At 46.2% G+C, this 22,482-nt stretch overlaps 1 protein-coding gene across 5 annotated transcripts in view; it reads left to right on the forward strand.

Moving 5' to 3' along the window:
- The window catches only part of PAK5 (p21 (RAC1) activated kinase 5), a 162,207-nt gene that overhangs the window by 135,805 nt on the left and 3,920 nt on the right, over nucleotides 1-22,482 (forward strand). For all 5 annotated transcript variants that reach the window (XM_077781970.1, XM_077781971.1, XM_021540280.3 and 2 more), the window contains 5 exons: nucleotides 7,841-8,638; nucleotides 13,742-14,233; nucleotides 16,601-16,734; nucleotides 18,435-18,561; nucleotides 21,523-21,648. In XM_077781970.1, the coding sequence (XP_077638096.1) occupies nucleotides 7,841-8,638; nucleotides 13,742-14,233; nucleotides 16,601-16,734; nucleotides 18,435-18,561; nucleotides 21,523-21,648 (1,677 nt within the window). The remainder of the gene's footprint in view (nucleotides 1-7,840; nucleotides 8,639-13,741; nucleotides 14,234-16,600; nucleotides 16,735-18,434; nucleotides 18,562-21,522; nucleotides 21,649-22,482) is intronic.

Raw genomic sequence — 22,482 nt, forward strand, 5'->3', positions numbered from 1 at the left:
ACTGCAGATATTAGAGATAATGCACATTAAGGTTGGTGATGATTGTGATGTGGCTGCAGAGAACTCTGCATCCATTTGGGATAGCCCCAGGTCCCTGTAGGCTCCTCTTGCTATCCCAGCTCCCTGCAGTTTCCCTGAGGAGTGCTTGTACCAAGTTCAGATGGGCAGCAGAGTCAGTTCATACGTGGTTTGAGATGCATTTTTGTGATGTGTTTTCCTGTGAAAGGGGTGATGCCAAGACTGAAAGAGGCATCAGGATTGCCACCAGCCCTTGCTTCATCTCCTGTGGCCTGCCTTGTGGCTGAGGATGAGGAGCTGTAGGGCAGAAGACACCATTCCCACATCTCTCCCGAAGTTAATCAGTAGTCCAGGCACAAACCAGCTCCCAAGGCCAGATCTCAGAGGTACCAGTGAGATCTGGAGTTTCAGTGCTTTTTATTAACAGCCCATGGTGCTGGTATTTTTATTTCCACCCTGCTTGCAGCACACCCTTGGTCCTGGACCTGGGACGTGTCTGCTCCTGTCTTGGTATTACAAAACTAAAGTTGTGTTTCTCAGAGAGAGGGATTTCTGTCATCTTACCTGAATGTCCCCGACTCTGCTTTTGTTTTTTAGCTGGCTCCAGAGTCAGCCCTGTTGGAAGCTCTGGGGTGCTGATTCTGCATGATTTCTCCCATGACTGCCATGGGATCCTGTGTGGTGCAGAAACCACATCAGCAGTTGCTGAGCATATCTGTACCTCAGTAAACCTTACTGAATTTGCAAAGCAAATTCCTTGGGGAAAAGACACTACTACAGAGGCATTTGCAGCTGACACGGCTTTGAAAAGTGGAGAGCAAGGTGCCTGGTCCTGCTGATTCAGGCTTCCCAGATTACACTGATCTTTGTCTTTCCCTGCCAGAAAATGTTGATTTAACAAAACAGGAAACTTTTACATTGATGAACAAAATTTTTCCAGAATTTGGGCAAAATATTGCAATATTTGGTGTGGCTTTCTACACTTTTTTTTTTTTTTTTAGTGGGTCTGCTTTGTGCACTGCTGTGCTGAAACCATTGCCACCAGCCTTAAGAAAATGCAGCAATGCAAAGAGGACAGTTAAAATTCCTGTGACTAATGTTTTTGAGTTATTTAATTTTGTGGGACTATTTTTTTTTTCATCACTGGATAAAAGAAAATTTTGAAGGGTCCTAAGTCCTATAAAACAGAAATTGTTTGGCTTGAAATTTTTCCACTCCTCTTCCTGAAGTTGTTGAATCCATCAGTAATAATGTTCAGTATTATGGACACTTTCTGTTTTACTGAATCAGTAATACAGAGACTTTCTCTTTCAAATAAAAACTTTCAAGTCACATTTCACTCATTTGTTGTGTGTCTGAGAGATTTGTGTGTGTATATGACATATAAAATTGCACAGATCAGATATGTTTCAAGTAGGCCCAGAATAATTATTTTAAACTTTTAAAATTCTCTAATAGCATTTCAAATTACGTATAATAAGCATTTTTGTGTATTTTAAAAAATAAGGAAAAGTTACTAGAATGTAGATATTTCAGTGGTATTTTAAAACTAAATGTTGTGTTAAAGTTGCTGTATTTTAAGATGTCAAAAAAATTACCAGTGAATGTGATTATAATGAAACGTTGCTCTTGTTGTTATGGAAACTAACTTTTAAAACTGCTGTGCACTGTGGGAAATTACACAGTGCCGTTTTGGTGAGCCCTTTCTTATAGTTTAGCATTATTTTGCTTTTGAAGAATTTTAAACAGCTGGCACTAGTTTGTTAAGCATATTAGACTGCTCTCAAGCTGTACCTTTGCTTTGATCCTGGGATTTGGAGTCAGCCCATTCCAGACGTGGCACATCCTGCTGCACCCATGGGCTCATGTCTGGGGGCTGCTGCCCTCCAAAGGCTGATTGGGCTGAGTTTTACTTGGGGGTTTGCATTTCTCTGATTTCTCCTGGGCAGGGGAAAGGTCCTGTTTGAGAGCTGTCCCAAGCAGGGATTTATGGATCTCCTAGAAAGGGATTAGAGCAATTAATGAGCTGGGGTCTTGGCTCACATGCTGAGATACTTCATGGCAAGGGGCAGGTGACACTGTCTCGTGCTCCTGGTTTGGGCAGGTGACCCTGTGGTGTAAAAGTCATGTTTGGTCCAGGGAGCAGAGACCCAAAATCCTGGCCTAGCTGAGTCACCCAACACCACTGCAATCTGCGGAGTGCCTTCCCCAAGGAGGGACCTGTGGGATACCAAAATGATTACTGTTTTCTAATACTGTTTTTATGGGGAGGATGAGAATTTATAGCTTCGGGAAGGAATTCATAACAGAAATGATAAAAACTCCAAGGCTTCCAGGTGTAAAGCAGGCTCTAAATTACAGGCTTCAGGAAGGCATGTTCTGTCATACTTTCCTGTCTGTTGTGTATTCCTTGTGACTAACTCTGAGTGATAGCTGTTTTTGTAGACAGGCTGTAGATAAAACAGGAGCAGCTCCCACAGGACACTACTGGAGGGTGCAGAGTGATGAATTACCTCCTATCCCATCCAGCATAATTTTTCACAATGTATCTGATGCGTTCCTGTCCAAAAGGCTTCTTTCCTGACTAATCTCTATGGCACAAGTGCCTTAAACTTTCCACTTAGAGGAAAGAGGGGATGGAGGTATAGAAATCTTTTTCACTCCTTCTCATGCAGCTTGCCCATTCAGGTGTAATTAAGAATTCACTGGGATGTGAAAGGATTGGGAGGATAATTCTGACACCGTCATTTGGAAAAGCAGCTCAGAGGTTTGAATTTGTCAAGTGAATATTCCACAGAGAAAATCCTGAAGTGCCCAGTGGAACCACTTACCTGAGAGCAGCAGTCCCAGCTCCTGGCTGAGCTCCCCGGGCACTGGGCCTTCAGCTGCCATCCCTTTTCCTCCCTGGCAGCACATTTACTTCTCCATGTTCAGTCAGCCATTCGAGATGTGGGCAGGTCTTTATCTCTCACCTCCCATCTTCCCCTCTGAGCCCAGTCCTGGTGGCAGCTCTCAGGAAGGCACCTCAGCCTTAAAATCCAGCCTCCACACAAGGGAAAGGATCCACCTCATGTTGGCCCTGGACTACTGCAAACAGCAGGGGTTTGCTTCGTGCTTTCACCTCTTTCCAGGAGTTCTAAGAGACTCCATCTATTTTGGGGTGACAGAGTGGCTCGGGTTGGAAGGGACCACAGTGGGTCATCTGGTGCCACCTCCCTGCTCCAGCAGGGTGATCCTAGAGTGCACAGCACAGGATTGTGTCCAGGCGGTTCTTGAGTGTCTCCAAGAAGGGGGAGTCCACAACCTCTCTGGGCAATGTGTTCCATTGTGTCGTCACCTGCACAGTAAATTCTTCCCTAAGTACTTTTTCTTCTGATAAGAGCAGATCAGATGCAGACCCCTGACATCTCTGGCTGCAGCTCTAAGACTGTGTTACTCACAGGGAAAGCTGGAGTTTTCCTTCTGCAGTGATGACAACGATCAGTTTTTCTCTTCAAGTGCCATTCATGTTTATTTACACTGGGAGTAAAATGTGTCATGAACACAGCTTCAAATACTTTGAAATGTCTTGCAACAAGAAAATAAATTACTAATACATCCATTACTTAGAATTAGATTATTCTGACCATCTGTGCTTTATGCACCTTTTCTTAAGAACAAAAAAAATTTATTTTCAGCATAGGCTGTGCTTTTAGTTTATGTGTAATGCAGATGAGGGGAGAAGCTGGCTAGAGGCAAAATCGGAGTTTAGATTGGCTGTTTATAAGGGCGACCTTACCATAAAATTCCTTTTATTTTCACCCTGCACATCACAGAGATTTAGAATCCTCATTGACACCTGAAAACCCAGCTCCAGGAGGACAAAGGATGATATATTCTTAACGAGTGTGTAAAGTATAGTAGCTCTAAAGACAATAAATGCAAGGTCGCATTAGGGCACAACAGTTAATTACCCACTTCATTATTGTCAAGGTTAATACAGTGTTTGAGCGCAGGAGCTTTTTCTCATCTCCTGCTGGAAACCAGGCAAGACAGCGTCTCTGGCAGGCAGATCCATTAGAGCTTATCGCGGCAGGACAGGCGCTGCAGAGGCGCCATGAAGGATGGCTGCTGTCACCAGGCCTGCCCGGGGAGCCACGGGAGCTGAGCCCAGCCCCAAGTCATGGGCACTGCACCCCACTGCTGCCATGTGCCAGGGTGTGAGAAATGCTACTCACTTACAAAAATTTAGAAAGGTTTATTGAACCTTATGAAAAATACAACAGAAGACTGAATAGAGAAAAGATTATGCCACCGGGAGCAGAGGATTTTCCGACCATGTGCTGATCCACACAATGGAGGTTTTGCCTTTGGCCCCTACCAGAGTTCTGTCCATCGACTCCTTCTTTGCTGTCCAGGGGTGGAGATCACTTCCTTAAATCTTGATTGGAGGTCAGCTGTTGCCTCAGAAACGAGCCAACCCTCCCAAAAGTCCCAAACCCAGGCCACCCCTGATAGCAATGCAAGGGGGTTAAAACATAACTATAAATTTATAGAACTTTTCTTAACATATACACAAGATATTTGCATTTAATTGTGAGAATCAACCGTGGCATTACATCTATCACAAGGGGAATGGCAGCGCGGAATTCCTGGCACTCCTCCATCTGCAGGAGCATCGATCCCTCCTGAGCTGCGCAGCGCAGCTTTAATAAACAGCACAGGTGTGGAGCCCTGGGGGAGCTGAGGGGCTCAGTCCTGCTTTTGCAGCCAGGACAAGGTGCTGTGCACACTTCCATTACAGGATCTCAGCAGGCAGAAGAAAGGCCTCAGAAATTTTTGCCCATCAAGCTTGGCAAAGGTTACTTTGCTTTAATCTGCTTTGCCTGCAGCAGCCCTGAAAATTCCGTTATGTTTAAAAATGCAAAGACTGGTAAGTGGGTTAAAAACATTCAGAAAACCATCTCTGTAAATATGTCTAGAATATAGAGACAAAATCCCCTCCTCCTCCACACATTTTTTTTTTTTTTAGTTTATAAAGCCATTAAAATTAGAAAACCTAGTCTAGTTCCTATGACACTAATTACTATTATATCTCTTTCCATGGTAGCCCTTTCCTGTTACATTTTCTCTCAAGGTTTTTGTTTTGCTTTTTAAATTAGAGCTCAGATTTCCCATCATTTGTGATTCCTGTCTTTGAGGAATGAGGTTTTCCCTCTGCTCACTGACGCAGTGCCCAGAGTCCACAATCCCAAACCAAGACCCCACATCATCAGTCTAGCTTTTTCTCTGAAGTCATTCCTTGGAGCCTGGCTACTCCTTGTGGGCCTGGCACTAACATTAGGCTTTCAGGTTTGGGTATTTGGGCCATGCTTTGGCAGCTCCCAATCTCAGGCTTCTTTCTTCAAATGCTGTGCTTCCAAGGAAAGCTGTGGGTGCTGGTGAGCCCCAGCACACACTTTCTCTCTAGTAAATCAATTCAGGACAAGTCAACATGGTACAACATATGTTGTCTTCCTTTTGTGCTGGGCATTTTCATTTTCTCATGGAAAATAATCTGAAGCCAATAGGAATTGCAGCCATCACACTGCAAGTCACTGTTTGCCAGTGATCATCCTTAAAATGCTGGGATAAAAGAAATGGGGTTTAGTTCTTAATCCCCTTAACTTCATCAGTCAGATGAGACAGCACTGAGGTCCCAGAGCTATCCAAGACAGCTTCACCAGGCTGAGGCTTTGCTGGCAAATGCTTTTTTTCTTTTCAAACCAGAATCTCCTATAAGATAATTTTACTATTAGTACTATTTTTAAATCCTCATAATCAAAAAGGTTACTCCCACGCATGCACCTGTCTGCAGAAAATCCCCAAACTGCAGGGATTTGTCACCAGTGAATTCTCTAACATATAAACATTCAGCTGCATTCTTCTAAATCTTCCTTCTGAGGGTGTCTGAAAATCCAGACAGAGCGTGCCTGGCGGAGCAGAGGGGCAGCTCCTCTTCCCTCTAATGCAAGAGGCCACTCTGCTCCAGGGGCTCCCTGCGGCTCCCCTGGGCACACCCAGGAAACCTTCCTTTGTGCAGGCCAGCCCCGTGGAGAGTGTTAAATGTGCATTTTCCTCCTCGGCAGGCGTTTGCACAGGGGTGGCAGTCGGGTATTTCAATCTTGTTTTCAATTATAAGCATTTCATTGTCGAATGTTGCTGGTTTATTATGTGATAATTAAATATGAATGATCGTGCAGTCATCCTGCCTAAGAGGCTGTAGCAGAATTAAACCAATCCCTCTTATCTTGCTGAATGGCTTGGAAGGTGAAAGGAGTGATCTATTTTCTGTCTCTTCTTTTTGCTGTCCTATTGTTTCAGTACCACTGGCTTCAAAATAGCAAACTAGGCAAGTGATTACAGACATAAATCAGAGCAGGAAGCAGCGTGAGGTCAGGACTGCTTTGCTTTTTGCCTGCCTTTTCTCAGCTGCCTTTTGCTGTGAGACAGAGAAGTACATTTCTGTTAATTTTGTCATCTTACTAGTGTTTGAATGCTTTTTTTTGACAAAGTTTGAACCCCGGAGTGCTTTCAATCAGGAGTTGAGCAGTCGCACTGTGCTTGGAACAAAGGAACGGGTGCAGAGCAAGTGACCAGGCTGGATCTGATATGTTGTGCTTGGTGTCCAGTATTTCACATTCAGCCATGCCTGCTTGGTTCCTGATACACCACAGTCAGTGTGCAACATTTCCAGAGAGGGAATTCTCCTTGGGGTGACCACAGTGACTCTGTTGAAAAGCTCAGTGAGTTAAGTAAGATGCAGACAGAGATATTTAGCCAAAGTAAATCAGCAAAGCAAATGTGTTTTCAGTAGAGCCTGGCTGATTTATTGCCCTGGCCACCAATCTGTACATCTTATTCTTGTCAGGTGTTTGTAAACGTGAGGTGGTGCTCAATGGCAGCCCCCAGGTGAGAAATGGATGCAGCCACATGTTACAGCCTTCAGGTGGTACTGGCTAAAAAAATAAAATCTTTCTTGAAGGAGAACTGTAACCACAGTTCTCGCCTCCCATCCTACCAGGAGCAGTAGTATTTTGGACATAAAGGGGTGGGGATGTGTAGGGGGATCTATGGAAGGCTTTGCAATAGTGGGACACAAACGAGGCCAGCACTTGGCATCCCTGATGTCAAGCAATGATGGGTATCCCAGAGCCATGGTTGTGCACCGTGGCTTGCTGGATGCTCTGTGTTACAAGGAGATAGAGTTCAGTGTTTTTCCCTCTGTCCCACGTGTCATTTGCACTAAGTTAACTAAGAGGCAATCTTCCATGGGATTCTGCTACTCAGGAACATACTGTTTTGTAAAAAAAGAAAAAACCAAAAAAATTCAGTGCCTGATTAACTGTATGTTACTTTTCATTCCAGCAGTTTGTTAAAATAGCACATGGAAGTGACCGCTGAATGATTCTTGTTTAGCTTATCCATACCCTGTAAATCTGACTCAGCCCACCAGTGTGGCTTGATGCAGACAACTGAATAAAAACAAATGAAAAATAGTTTAGATGTCTCTGTTGTTGGCTGCTGAACACTCACTTCTGAAATTGGGCCTTTTGAGAGTTTCTTGGGGTTGCATGCCAAATCCCAGCTTGTGATCTACACTGAATTTAAACATTTCTTCACGTCCTACTATAATTATTTATTGAGGGGTTTTTTTTAACAATGAGATAATGTGACTGAAGAACATAAGACATTGCTATAGGTAGTCCTGGGTGAATACAGATTTTTTTCCTTTTTGGTGGTTTTTTTGGTGAAATACTAAACAAAAGCCAGTATTTAATCAAAGCAATTTTTTTATTCCCAGACCATTGTTCGAGGAAACAAGCCTCGAAAGGATACTTCAATCAATGGCCTGCTGGAGGAGTTTGACAATATCTCAGTGACACGATCCAATTCCCTGCGGAAGGAAAGCCCTCCCACCCACCACCAAGGAAATGCAAACCACGTGCCAAGGCACCAGGAGGAAAATGGCTACATCACGTACTCCCAGTACTCCAGCGAGTCAGACACCACAGCAGACTTTATCGTGGAGAAATTCCGAGACAAGGCTCTCTATGGGGATGAGTTGGACAGGTACTACAAGGGCAGCTTCGCTGACAAACAGAACGGGCACATGATGAAGGTGACGTCCCGGGACATCTGTTACTCAGAAGTGACACCCCTGCAGTCAGACCTGTCCAGGTTCCTCCCAGATTACCACGCACATGTGGAGACCAAGCCCAAAGTGCTGGAATACGGCGGCCTGAAGCTGGAGTACCAGCGGATCCCCAGCGGATCCTCCCTGGACTACAGGGATTCCTTTCCTTATGCCCCGTCCCGAGCATCGCTGCAGAGCGAGTGCCCCAAGGAGAGGCTGGAATATGGTGACAGTGACTGGGGACACAGCCTGAGCAAGGATGACTATGACAAGAGGCCAAAGTCGTCCTACGTGGACCCTGCAAGCCCTCAGCCAGCCATGAGGCAGAGATCCAGGTCAGGCTCTGGCCTGCAGGAGCCAGCCATGCCCTACGGAGCAAGCGCCTTCAAAGCACACCAGCAAGGACATTCCTACAGCTCCTACACCTACCCCCGCCTGTCCGAGACCGCAGCAGGCGTGCCCAAGGTAACCTGACCTGCCCGGGGACAGTGCTGCCAGGACAGGGATCAGCCTCTCCACAAGGGGAGTGCCAAAAGTAAAAATTAAGGGCAAGGGGCCACGCTTGGGCGCACGATGCTAAACATGGCTGGTAACATTCCCGAGAGTTGTGTTACTGCTCCTTGGCAGGTGTGGAAACCCGCCCATTTTACGTGGGTGTATGAAAATGGATGTCAGGGGCCAGTGGGTTTAAGATACTTACCAAAAGGCAGGTTTGGAGTGCCCATCTTCTGGGGATTTTATTTGAACTTCCCAATAAATGCAAGTTCTTTGGCAGTTTTTTGTAGCTTCAGGAGGTTGTACACCTGAGCAGATCTCAGATGGAGGTGAGATGCTGGTCTGGTTTGTGTATCAGATACTTCTGTGTTTGAGTTATTACTGTGCAAGGCTGAAATTTGTTTGCTTCAGTATTTATACTGTATCTATACCATCTTTATATTACAAGCTCTTCACTGCTCATGAGGGGCTTACTCCCTTCTGTGTTGTTTTTAAGCATTGAAATAAAGTCAAAGTAGCTGATCTTACCCTTTTTAGATGACATTTTAGATGTAGTTTTAAAAAAGGGTTGGTGTGCAAGAAAGTATTTTAGCCATGTTATCTAAAGGCAGCTCCTTTCCACAAATCTGTCCCTACTCTGCCACATGAGGTGTGTTACCTACACACAGCTGTCCAGCCCTGCTTGCCACATTCAGAGAAGAGTGCTTTTCTCACACCTCTAGTCACATAACCATGATGACCTTCTTAAGCATCTAATGTTGTGTAAGAGACGCTTTTTCAATGTAGTTTGCTCTGAACATCACTGAGTTCCCCTAGCAACGGGCATTTTAATGATCATTTTTCCAAGTCTGGGGTTGCTGTGACTTTTCACATGCTGAGGTAGGTGACTGTCAGTGGTGAGATCTGTTCTTTCTAATGATACCTGAACAGTGCATTTGCTGTGTCCTGCTGCAGTCCCAGGTCTCTGCAGATCCATGCTGTCTCTGGGTTGGAGGTGTGCCTGTGTCATGCTTCTTTAGGTTTTGGCTGCTTTGCCATTACCGTGGTGCAGTGCCCCATTGGAAAGGGTGAACGATGCATTTTTTGTCCCTCTTTGCATTGAAGCACAGAGCCAGGCTTTGGAGCTCAAGCTCAAGATAAATCCTGGAGGAGTAGAAAAATCACCAGGTCTCTTTGGGCACCTTTCCAAAGCTCAGGGTGTGGTGGGAGATGTGTGGTAGTTATGCACCAGTGAGAAATTCAGTGTGGATTCTGGAAGCTGGGAGGAAAATCTGGGATGGGTTAGCTGCCATTTTCTTTATTGAAAGCAGTCATTTTGTCAGAGTTTAGAAAAGAGGAGGACAAATCCAGTAATGCAGAGACCCTGTGGCACCTGCTTCTGCCAGTTTTACACCAATCAATAGGGCAGAGGTGTTTATTATAGGATTCCAGCACTTTGGAAAATATCCCATTAAAATGCAGTAACAACTTTTATTAAAAAAAATATGCCTCTATGCAAGATTCATTGTGGGCTGTTCCTCTCCTCAGAGCATCAAAAACACTCCTACAACCTTGGTGTATTGAAACTTGATGATACACTGTTAAATGCAGCAGTTCAATTCCCAAACCTGTCCACAGCTCCTGTAGGTGAATAGGAGTTTCTTGTCTTGGATGATTGCTGAAGAATCTTCTTTTCAAAGAGGCATTAGTAAAATAATGGTTCATCAAATGGGCTTACTAAATGAGAGTCAGATCTCAAATCAGATATTTTACAAATGAGATTGGGTTTAAAGTATAATTAAAAGGGGTGAAAAAGTAAGTGAAAAAGTCTGCAGGCACAAATGTGTGGCATCAAAGTGCCTTTAACAAGGATGTTCATTTTGGCTTGTAAATGTGAAGAGCAGATTTACTTCTGTTATATTTGCAGGTAAGAGATGTCAGACAAATTAAATGTCTGCCCTCTTTCATCATCAGTGATTTCAAAGTTGTTACATCAGAAGATTTGCCCTGCCCTGGGCTTGGCCACTGCTGTGCAGTGAAACCATGGAGGTGTAGGAAGCCAGAGGTTCAGATTTGCCTCCCTCTAAGCCACCCCTGTGTCACCCACCTGCTCTCCTGTCCTGCAGATTAACTCTAGGACACCTGCATGGAGTTGCAGAGTCTGCTGTGTTACCCTCACCCCACTGCGTTGGTGTCCCACCTCAATATTGTCTCGCAAAATCGAATTCATTGTTGGCTTATTTTTGGCAACTCTGCTGCATGGCGTTTTTTACCCTCCTCTACATTGCAAGCAGCCCTCTTAACTTCTGGCACCAAGCCCTATTATTTCAAAGCTCCTTTCCCTGTAGTTTTCCAGAAGCAGCTCTCTGTGACCCTCTCCTGTCCCTCTTTCAAGGGCCCATGATGTCTGCTCCCCCTTTGCTATCTTGTATTGCTGTAACATAGCAGAGGTGTCTCTCACCCTGGTCCTCCATGTCCCTCTGTACCACAGGGACATTTCCAGCCTGGCAAAGGCAGGGCCAAGCCTTTACTGCCTTTACCCCTCCTTTTTTCCCTATCTTCCCATTCATGTGCCAGCAGCTGTACCATGAGTGCTGCCTGCCACCTCTGTGTGTGGAACAGGGAGTTCTGGGGCTTTGCACCAGTGAAGCACCAGAGAGTGACCTTTGCCTTTTCGGTCTCAGTGTGATTTACAGACCATCCCTTCTGCACCTTCCACCTGGCCAGCTGTGCAGATGTGGGAGATACCACTGTGCCGTGATCAATGTCGTGTCAGAGCTTTGGCTGCTCCTTTGACCTGATCTTGAATTTCTTCTTTCCTTGGTAGTATTTAAGGAAATTCCATTCAGTAGGTGACTACATTCAGTAGCAGAAATAGAATTATTAGTGGAGTCAAGCGTGTTCGATTTTGCTGTGATGTGGAACACTGCATCAGGACACAGACTTGGAGGAGAGCTTCAGCTGATTTACTCATTATAGCTCCTGACTTTTTGTAGCATTTCTTAGGATTCAGGAAGTGGGTTTACATTGTGCAGCAATGCTAACCTCAGAAAGTTTCGGAAAACTCTTAGCAAGCACACTGAACCCCTGAATTTTCATTCTGAAATTTTACTGCAGAATATTCTTTTGACTCATAAATACCAGACATGGGTGAAGCCTCAAATAATTCATTGGCGTGGATTTATCCAGCTTGAATTTCTAGACCAGGTTTTCCCCATCTCAGTGGTTATAAAGAAAATGGTGTCTTTACAGCCAAAGCAATAAATTATTTGTCCCTACATACACAGATATATAGGACAGGGTTAGATTGAGTTCCCCTCCCTCCACCAAACCATCTGAGCAGTTCTCTGCGTTAATTAGTTTGGCAGATGTAATGTCCTTCATGAAATTCATGTCTCTGACTCCCTTCTATTTGCTGGCTGCCCCTGCCTGATGGAGTAAGGGAAATGATGGCTGTAACCATGTGGATTTTTGCCTCAGCACCCCCAGCGTGCTGGGAGGTGGCTGTACAGCCCTGCTGGGTGCTCCCAGTGGCTGTCAGCCCTGCATGAAGCAGCCTCTGAGCAGCCCCTCTGGAGAGGCACTCCCTGTTCCCCACTAAAGCTGTGGCGGAATGAAAGGACAGGCACTCCCGGCTCACACGGGAGCTGGGAAAGCGCCGACAGAAAATTGCGCTGGAGGCGACTCCAGCTCCAAACTCCTCCTCACGGTGCAGAGCCCGCGCTGATAAATTGATGCTGCGGCAGAGTTTTTTCTTTTTTTTCTTTTTTTTTTTCTTTTTTCCCTTTTTTTTTTTTTGCAGTCTTAGCATAAAATGGTCAAATGATGTTCCACCGCAGAATTCAATTTCACAGTTCAGTTGGGTCCTTGATTACACTGCCAAATTCAGATTAATGTGCATTTAACTAACATGGATCAGGGACTCCTGGCCAGCAGCCAGCAGTAATAGTAGCAACCGTGAGCTGTGTAGAGTTTGCTGCTCTGTCCATCCCTGTGCACTGCCACTGAAATTGATTGATTAAATGAACTCTTTGCCATAATTATTTGTAATTGTGCTACATGATGAGCCTGTGTCAAACCACCCCCCTGCCCTGAGATGCTCCACACATCCTCAGGAGTCACATATTGTAAATGTGAAGATGTTCTTTTCCAGAGGAAAAAATATAATTTTTGGTGGGTTTTTTTGTTCTACATCTTTTGGGGGGTTTTAGCTTGGATGGAAGCAAGCAGACCATTATGTTTGTAAAGGTGAAGTATTTGTTAGCCTGCAACGTAAGAAGCTTAAAGAAGCTTGGAAAATACAAAAAAAATAGAAAGGAACCTACAAATGAACCAGGCTTCCCATTGGGATAATTTCCTTTGTGATTTTCTCTGATTTCAGATGAAAATTAGCAGTTTTGTGACACTGCAGTTAAGTAGTGCGTCGCTGTAGAAAATGGTTTAAGAAATGGTGAATTGAATTAGTCTCTTTGTCAAACTCACCTAAGCAGTCACTCAAACAACAGCTGGTAGCACGGCAAGACAGGAGATGACAGGGAATTTAGGGTACCACCACCTCCACAGGAAGAGGTTGGGTTATCCCTGAATTGCTGGAGAAAAATATAAAAAAAGGCTAAGAGCTGAGAATCGAAATCCAGGTACTAGTAAGCCACAAATTGGAATTTGCCAGAGGGCGGACTTTATGGATGTGGCAGGGATGGATTCTTGGAGGAAATAGCCCAGAGAGCCTGCAGGGCACTGCAGATGCAGAGGAAATACACTTTTTTGAGCATATGTCCCTTCCAACCTGGGCTATTCTGTGATTCAGCAAAGATTGTAGAATGGCTAGACAGGTACCTGCACAGAAGAACGGACCGGGGACACACAGGAGGTGTCCTGGACCTGCCCAGCCTGGTGTGCTGAGGGCATTGCAGCCCTCCGTGGTGTGAAAATCGCTGCCCAGAGTGGGGCAGCAGTGCCATGCTGAGCAGAGCGGGTACAATGTGGGAGCACGCTGTACCAGCACTGCTGGGACCTCCAGGGGGCTGGAAATGGAGGGATGGGCAGGGTGAAAGGCGCTGCTCCCTGGCCTCACTCTCCCTGTTTGTGTTGCAGGTGGATTATGACCGAGCACAGCTGGTCGTCAGCCCACCGCTCTCTGGCTCGGACACCTACCCCCGGGGCCCAGTCAAGCTACCTCAGAGTCAGAGCAAAGTCAGCTACTCCAGCAGCAGCTACCAGTACCCTCTGGTCTACCACAAAGCACCCCACTATCACCAGCCACCCCTCCAGCCCGGCTCTCCCTATATTTCCACCGCCTCCTACCCCAGCTCCCCCAGCATCACGTCAAGTGCTTATCCTCCCCCCAGCTGGGGCTCCTCCTCAGACCAGCAGCCCTCCAGGGTGTCCCACGAACAGTTCCGAGCTGCCCTGCAGCTCGTGGTCAGCCCCGGGGACCCCCGGGAGTACCTGGACAGCTTCATCAAGATCGGGGAGGGCTCCACGGGCATCGTGTGCATCGCCACCGAGAAGCACTCGGGGAAGCAGGTCGCTGTGAAGAAGATGGACCTCAGGAAACAGCAGAGAAGGGAGCTGCTCTTCAACGAGGTATGGGGGCTTGGGTGGTGCCTCAGGGTTTTATACAGCAGGTTCAACAGGAGACATGGGCCAAATGCCACCATCAAGAGCCAAATTCATATCCTTCTAAATGAGGTGAGGAGTCCCACACACATCTGTGCTTGTATAAATAATGTATAGCCATTCCAGTTTCAAGTGAGCCACTTCTCCAGGCTTGAAACCTATGGTGCTGTCCCAGGAAACAGCTAAGAAATGTATCAGCTGGTCCATGCAGTGTGTCAGATGTTCAAACATAGCCCTGCTGCCTTTTTCTGTCTGTCTCCTGGCATGTTGATCCTTCCAAGAAGGATCAGACTATTCCAGAGTATGTGCGCTGTATTTCTGGCATACATGTACTTTTTGTTTCCTCCCTCCTTCCTCTCCTAACCATCAACACTCTCTGTGTTTTCTTGGTGGTTACTAAGCTAAGAGCTGTGAGTCCCTTTTCTATGAAACTATCTGTGTTAATTCCCACACATCCTTTCCTGAGGGGTTGCAGCCAGTTCAGAGCTTACAGCTCCTTATGGGAGACTGTTTTCCCCATGTATGTTATTTTAAATTTCAGAACAGTGGTTTTCATTTGCCATTTTTTCACCCAGTTTGTTTGGGGCTTGAGAGTACCTTCTGCAACTTGAAGAGTTTATCTTTTTTTTAATTTCTTACTCCATTAAAGCATCTGGTGGGGTGTGTTCACTGCTCCCTTTTTGAGATCATTTGTAAATATCCTGATCAATACTACAGGATCCCCAGGAATCCTCCTGTGAGAATGAGCCTTTTCATTTTGTCATTTGTTTCCTACACACTAAAAGTGTGTCTCCCCTCAGTGCATGACAGATTGATTTCTTTAAAACCTTTGAAAACATCACATTTTTTAATTACAATATTAACCAGCAAACTTTACCCGGTTCTTCTTTACACAGTGCACGACTGTGCTGGTTATTTGAGCTTGGCTTTGCCTCTGCTGGAGGCTGTAGTGGCTCTAACTGAGCATCTCTTGAACAGTAACATCTTGAAGCAGGTCCTACATGCTGTGCAGGACCAAGCTGCTTCCCTGACACGCTCCAGTCGCTTGTGTCATCTGAAAATCTCTTGTAGCAGTGATGGAATCCCTCTGCCTGTGATGAAGCCTTGCCTGGCTGTTCTCTCTTGTGCTTGCCATTCTGACACCCCTCAGTACCCTGTGGTCATGGACACTGTCTTGGCTGGGCTGCCCTTACTGTGGTGCCAGTTCTGTGCAGTCCCTTTGAGGTGAGAGATTTGAGTGCCCCCCTGTAGCACCAGCAGTGAGAGACTGATGTCTCCAGACAGTCTGGGGTGCATTTGTGTGGGGATGGGGACAGGTCTGGCCTTGCCCTGGCGAGGCAGTGCCCTGCTCCACACACCCCTAGAGCCAGTACCTGGTGCCTGGCATGGTACCAGTCCCTGGCACTCTGAGGACAATGCTCCACACCTGCCCCTGACCCAGAGTGGCCAAATGACTGCAAGTCCCCTCCAGGAGAAGGGCCCAGGAAGACCAAGGGGTATTTAAGCCAAACATGAGGTAAGCACATCTTGACCCTACTTTTTCTCGGACTTTCTGAGCTGTGCTGGAACCCAGGGTTGGTGGTTGTATATATCCCTTTCTGTATATTTTCTATCTTTCTCGCTTTCTCCTTCTTCTAATTCCCTCTTCTTGAAATTTTCGAGTGACTTAAAATCAAATTAAAAGCTTACAGTTTGCCAAGTTGAACGGGCCAAGTTAATGGTTTTGAGTAGTGTTTTACATAGATTCAGTGTTGCACAAAACATTTTTACCAAAGTTCTCTGATTTTTCTTAAGTTGCCAGTGAAGTTTTTTGTTATTTGATCTCTTGAGAATTTCTTGTTGGTATGTCTCCCGTGTGTCTAACTCAGAGTACACAAAAAGCAGTAAGCCTTTTAGAAGTCTCTAAGTGAGTTTTCTGGAGACTTACTCCAGCATTCTGTTGAAAATCTGTGGAAAGTACCATTTACTACATGATAAAAGTGATTTTGATGTGTTGAGTGATTGATCAGGTCAAAAAAAAGAAAAAGTCTTGTACTGAAAGCAATTGGTAATCAAAAAGCAATTAAATAAACAGGTCTGTTCCTACAAGCTGAAGTAAAACAATTATCTACTGTTTATACTCTATCAACTAGAGATTCTTTCTTCCTCCTGATGTATTTACAATGACTGATATTTTTATGTAAATATATTGATTTTGTTTATGCGTTGGCATAAGGATTAGGGAGGATGTGATTCATCACAGAACCTTTCCTCAGCACCAGTGACAAAGAAGGTCAAAACAAGTGTCAGATAAAGCTTGCAGCATTGCCAGCTCATCCCTTTGTGCCTCTGCAGGTTGTGATCATGAGGGATTACCACCACGAGAATGTGGTGGACATGTACAACAGTTACCTGGTCGGGGACGAGCTCTGGGTCGTGATGGAGTTCCTTGAGGGCGGCGCTCTGACAGACATCGTCACTCACACCAGGTGGGCTGCGGGTGTACAACACAAAGAGAGAAAAACAGGAAACTGCATAAAATACACATGTAAACACATATAAAATAGAGATCCACACACTGTGTATGTGCACAGAATGAAACCCATTTGTAGCATGCTCACTGTATCATCATCACAAGCCAGAGTTGCAGATTAATTCCTGTGAACACCAGCATTTGTTGAACCAAAGGGAAAGAAACACCTGAGAGGGCCTGCTGGTAGATGGGGATTTGCTAACACTTTGGGAGGTAGTTTAGCACCAACACAACTCTTAGCCATTACTTCCTACAGTGGCAAAGAAAAAAAGTTTTTTTCCCTGTTTAGTGATCTGTGTTGTTGAGTTTGCTGTCATAACCACGTCTGCTCTAAGGATGATTTCTCCTCACAAAAGTTATCTGCAAACCAAGCTCAAAACATAAGGGGTAAAGTATTTTTATATGAGAATATTTGTGCTCATGGTGGAGCACATTCCCATATTTCAGTTAATATGACACCTTTAGAGTAGGAAATTAGCCAGCAGAAGAGCTGCAGTGTATGGAACTGCTCTGCCTCTTCTGAGGGGAGACATTAAATTTTACAGCCCTCTTTACATCTGCTCTTTGCTTATCTGCTTCTGATAAGCTGGATAAAATGAGATTGGAAAGAGGGATTCTTTATTTGATTTCTTCTTCTTGAATGAAAGAAAATTAAAATTTCCACATCAAACCAGCAGGGGAATATTTAGGGGAGCAAGAACAAAAGCAAGGAATTATAAATTTAAAAAAATTGTGTTCTCCTAGTTAAATGGTGCTCTTAGATTCTATCAAGAGTTATAACACAGATGTTTTATTTTTGAGGGTTACCTTAGCTTATGTGCTGAAATAAATCACAGTATTGCAAGTATTTGCCAAACCATTAAAAGCTGTATCTTAGATGTTTCTGACAGAAGTTTGACAGCAAACAGATGTTCCCAGAACACCACTTCTTAAGAGCTGTCATCTATTTTTTAACTCAAAATAGTATCCGCTCGGTTTTTGGGGTTTTTTTTATATTGCATGACCTTCCCTCAAAGATTCTGCTAAAATACTGCAAATGGTACAAAAAGCAGAAATCTTCACAGGTATTCTTCTGCTCACATAAAAGAGATGCTGGGGACATCAGTGATCGGACAGTGGCACCAGGGTGCACAGCCCATCCCAGGCATTGCACTGTACCTGAGAGAACGACCCCACAATGGGGTTTTTCAACTGTGCACAGAAACGAGGACTCTTGTTTATTTTTCTGCTGAAATACCCAAAATATTTTTATAGAAGACATAAAAGTGCTCTCAAAGAGCTACAACCCAGGCCTCATGTTTTGCCTACACACTTAAGGGTGTTTTTCCTCATATTTATTCCACACCTGTTTCCATCCCAGTAGTGACGCCTGCTTGGGAAGCAGTGAGCTTACTGTAAATAAGGCATTTCTGTGATTTCCCAGAGGGAAACAGGCTCCAGCACATGGCACACTCAGCAGGGAGACTAATCCAGAGCTCGCTGCAAGGCTGATCCCCACACCTTGCCTCCCCTTTTTTGCCAGAAACAGGAGCAGAGATTGGCCCCCAGAGGCACTGCCTGACAGATCTCCTGCACAGGGGTGTGGATGGGAGCGGGTGCCTCCCCACAAGGCCTTTCCCCCTCCTCACCCTGAGCCGTGTCCCTGTGCCGTTGCAGGATGAACGAGGAGCAGATCGCCACAGTGTGTGTGTCCGTGCTGAGGGCCCTGTCCTACCTGCACCACCAGGGCGTCATCCACCGCGACATCAAGAGCGACTCCATCCTGCTCACCAGTGACGGCAGGGTGAGCACCCAGCTGCCGGCACGGCACAGCACGGCACAGCACAACACGGCACAGTACAGCACAGTACGGCACAGCACAGCACAGCACAGCACGGCACAGCACAGCACAGCATGGCACAGCACAGCACAGCACAGCATGGCACAGCACGGCACAGTACAGCACAGCACGGCACAGCACGGCACAGCACAGCACAGCACAGCATGGCACAGCACAGCACAGCACAGCACAGCACAGCATGGCACAGCACAGCACAGCACAGCACAGCATGGCACGGCACAGCACAGCACAGCACGGCACAGCACAGCACAGCACAGCACAGTACACCACAGCACAGCACAGCACGGCACAGTACAGCACAGTACGGCACAGCACAGTACGGCACAGTACGGCACAGCACGGCACAGCACAGCACGGCACAGCACGGCACAGTACGGCACAGCACGGCACAGCACAGCACGGCACAGCACGGCACAGCACAGTACAGCACAACGCAGCACAGCACAGTACACCACAGCACAGCACAGCACAGCACGGCATAGCACGGCACAGCACAGCACAGCCTGCCAGGAGTAACCCAGGCTGGGCAAGAGTGACTGTGAGCCACAGACAGCCCAGGCATGGGCAACAGTGGGTGTGAGCCACAAGTAACTTTTTAGAGGGTGTGAATAACTTGTGGGAGAGCTGAATCAAACAAACACAGCCTTGGCCTCACTAGTGATTGGCATCTGTGCTGCACGCAGAGTACTTGAGGCGGGATTGGACCCTCAAAGGACACTAAAGCAGAGGAAACTAGGCAGTAAGGGTGATGATCTGGTGATGGGAGACCTCTGTTTGGGCTGTACTATTCCTACTCTGATGCCTTTCAAAAAACACTTCCTTTTTACCACATTTAGTTATCATTTACTTAGCAGTTTTTGTACCTGTGCTCTGCTTCCCCAAGCTAGCTGGGAGGCCCAGCATCAATTTATGCAAATAGGAAATAATCTGCATTACTGCTGAAACCCTCCCCAGATGGTAAGGGTAGCTTTCACACTTCCAAGGTACTTGATAAAACCTATCTCACACTTCGGTGTATGTTACTTGCTGTGTCTTTGTGTTGTTAATGAGCAGGGGGAGAAGGGGACAGAATGCTGCACATGACTTGCTCAGTAAACAAAACGTGGTTTGCACACAGAAAAATTAAGGGTTGCTCCACTGGCCTTACACATCTGTCTAAGGCAAGACCTGGAGGGTTGGACTGAGCCCAAGAGTTTTGGTTTGGAACCAGATCCAGACCTTCCCCTTCCAAAGGTAAAGCTCTTGGCTTCCCAGGCCTGGTCTGACTCCATAGCCAAAGATTCGCCTGTCTAATTTGATACCCACTTCAGCATGGGAGAGGGATTTTCTTCCTGCAGCAGCCACAGGCTGCTCCTCTTAATCCTGTCAAGGAAAGAAAATCCCATGTGTGTAGGAGTTTTTCAGTTGTGATTTCAGTTCATGTTGCTGAAATAACATCTGATCTGTGCTCAGGATCTGCATACAGTGCCTCATTATACTCATTACTCCAGTCCTTATTATCTGCATTGCAGATTTCTTCATGGCTGTGTTGTGCAATTATCTTTTTTTAGAAAATCGTCGTCTTTTATGTACTCCAATGAGCAATAGATATGCAAAACCTCTTGTGCTCCTACAAAAGATTGGGCTCTGCTTCCAAAATATGCATTATTTCTTCCATTCTTCATCGTGTAAACTGAAAAGTACATTTAGCATGGAGAACTTGGCTATTATTGGCTTTGTTTTAGAAATATCAACAATCATTTCATAATTCTGTTAAAAACAATATCCATAACTTTTAAAAAAAGTAATGTCTGTGCTCAATCCAAAAGAAGAAAAGTGAGTGCTGAGAATAAGTCTCCACAATGCAGGGATTTATGCAGCTTCCCACTCCAGTTGTCCTGGGGCTGTTTGGGCTTACTTTGTATCCCCAGACATGGAGTACTTGATGGGATACACAGCCTGTGGACCTTGGACATGGTCACCATGGCTTCCAGGCCTCCAAGGACTCAGAGGGTTAAAAAAGATATTTTAGCCTTAAGGAGCAAGCTGTTTCTGGAAGGGGTGATGCCACCAACCCTCAGACCAGCTTGTTGTGGAATTTTCACCTTGGCATTGTACAGAGAGGGGGAGGTGATAATTTTCCATAATTTTTGTTGTTAAAAAAAAAACAGTGATAAAAGTGTGAGCCAGGCACATGATGCAGCAAGAGCTGCTCTCCGGAGTGCTTGTGTATCCCATTATTTCTATTTCAGGTCACTGCCACAGCTACTCAAGGACAGTACTGATTCCCGAGTTGCCAGCAAAGGGAACAGGTTAACTCTTTGGCAAGGAGTCTTGTACCCTTCCCTGCCTTCTCCAGCTTTGCTCTCCCACTGCATAAAGATGGCAGCTTCTTCAGTGATAGTCCACAGTGTGAGGTCCTGGGCTTGGCAAACCGTTGGAAGGGGTTTTATTTTCTCTGGGTGATAAAAAGGAATGTGGTGAATGTCACTTGTTTCCCACATTTTCTGGCAATCTCCAAGATTGTACAAACCAGTTCGAACCCCAGGAGGGATGTGTGTCACTTGGAATATGTGTATTACTGGATATCACATGTATAACTACAAGCATGGGGGTTCTGTTTGGAATATTTTGTTTTCCTTTTAAGTGTTATAAGCCATCTATTGCCCTCACATCCTTTGCTGCTGGAGAGGCAATGGGCTGTGACAGATGATACCAGGAATGAGCACCAGTGCCACTCTCCTACATCCCCCCTTCATTTTAATGAGCTGTGTGCTCCCCAGGCTGGGCTCCCATCTCCAAACACTCCTCCAGAGCTGGGCTGCTGTCCTATCCCAGGAAATTGCTGCAGCTCCATCCCTGGCCCAACAGCTGGAGGAGTTTTTCCTGTTACTCAAGAGGGGCTTTTACTTCTTATTTTCACAGATAAAATTGTCTGACTTTGGGTTCTGTGCCCAAGTGTCAAAGGAGGTCCCCAGGAGGAAGTCCCTGGTTGGAACACCCTATTGGATGGCACCGGAGGTGATATCCCGCCTGCCCTATGGCACTGAGGTGAGCACAGGGGCACTCCAGAGGGGATGTCCCAGCCCGTGGAGCTGTGTCAGAGCTGTGCAGTTCAGAAGCATTTGCACAGCTATGCTAAATTGCAGTGATTATGTTTGCCCCAGAGTGCTGCATCGTGCCTGGTTGGAAAGTATTTCCCCAGGATGAAGTTATTAAATAACAACTCCATTTAGCACTCTCAGCAGTGCAATGCTTTTACATATCTTGGCTTGGGGTGCTGTAGTAAAGGAACCTGGCCTCATTTGCACACTGTGAAAGGCCCTTTGCTGCTATTTAATACCAAACCCGCAAGCTGGAGCTGCAGTCACAGGTGTGCACAAAGCAGCAGCCACCTCACACTCCCCTCCTGCCCAGCCCAGTGCCATCAGTGTATGCACAGGGCCACTCTGCTTTCATCCTGCCATTCCCCTCCAGAGGAGTGCCAGGGAAGCACGGCTGCTGTAGGGTCCCAAGTCTGGGGCCAGCTGGGTGGGCTGCACTGCCACCCTCTGTGGTAGGACTGTTCTCCACACGGGCTCATGCCTTGCAGTCATTGCTGTCATCAGCTGGGAGACAGGGGTGGGAAAAGCACCTCTGTGGGAGCTCTTCCAAGCACTGCCAGATGTTCTGGGAGAGGCAATACACACATTTTTACTGGAACCCTTCAGAGGAGCCCAGCAAGAAAGGGGGACCCAGCAGCTCTGCAGTGCCACAGCCCATCCATTAGGCAGCTGTGAGTCACGGCACTCCTGCCCTGGCAGCCTGGGAGGAGCAATCCCCTGTGCCCAGCTCAGCAGTGACAGTGACTCACATCTCCCCTGCAGGGCTGCCTCTGCTCCTCTG

This window comes from Lonchura striata, chromosome 3 (genome assembly GCF_046129695.1).
Source record: "Lonchura striata isolate bLonStr1 chromosome 3, bLonStr1.mat, whole genome shotgun sequence".
NCBI lineage: Eukaryota > Metazoa > Chordata > Aves > Passeriformes > Estrildidae > Lonchura > Lonchura striata.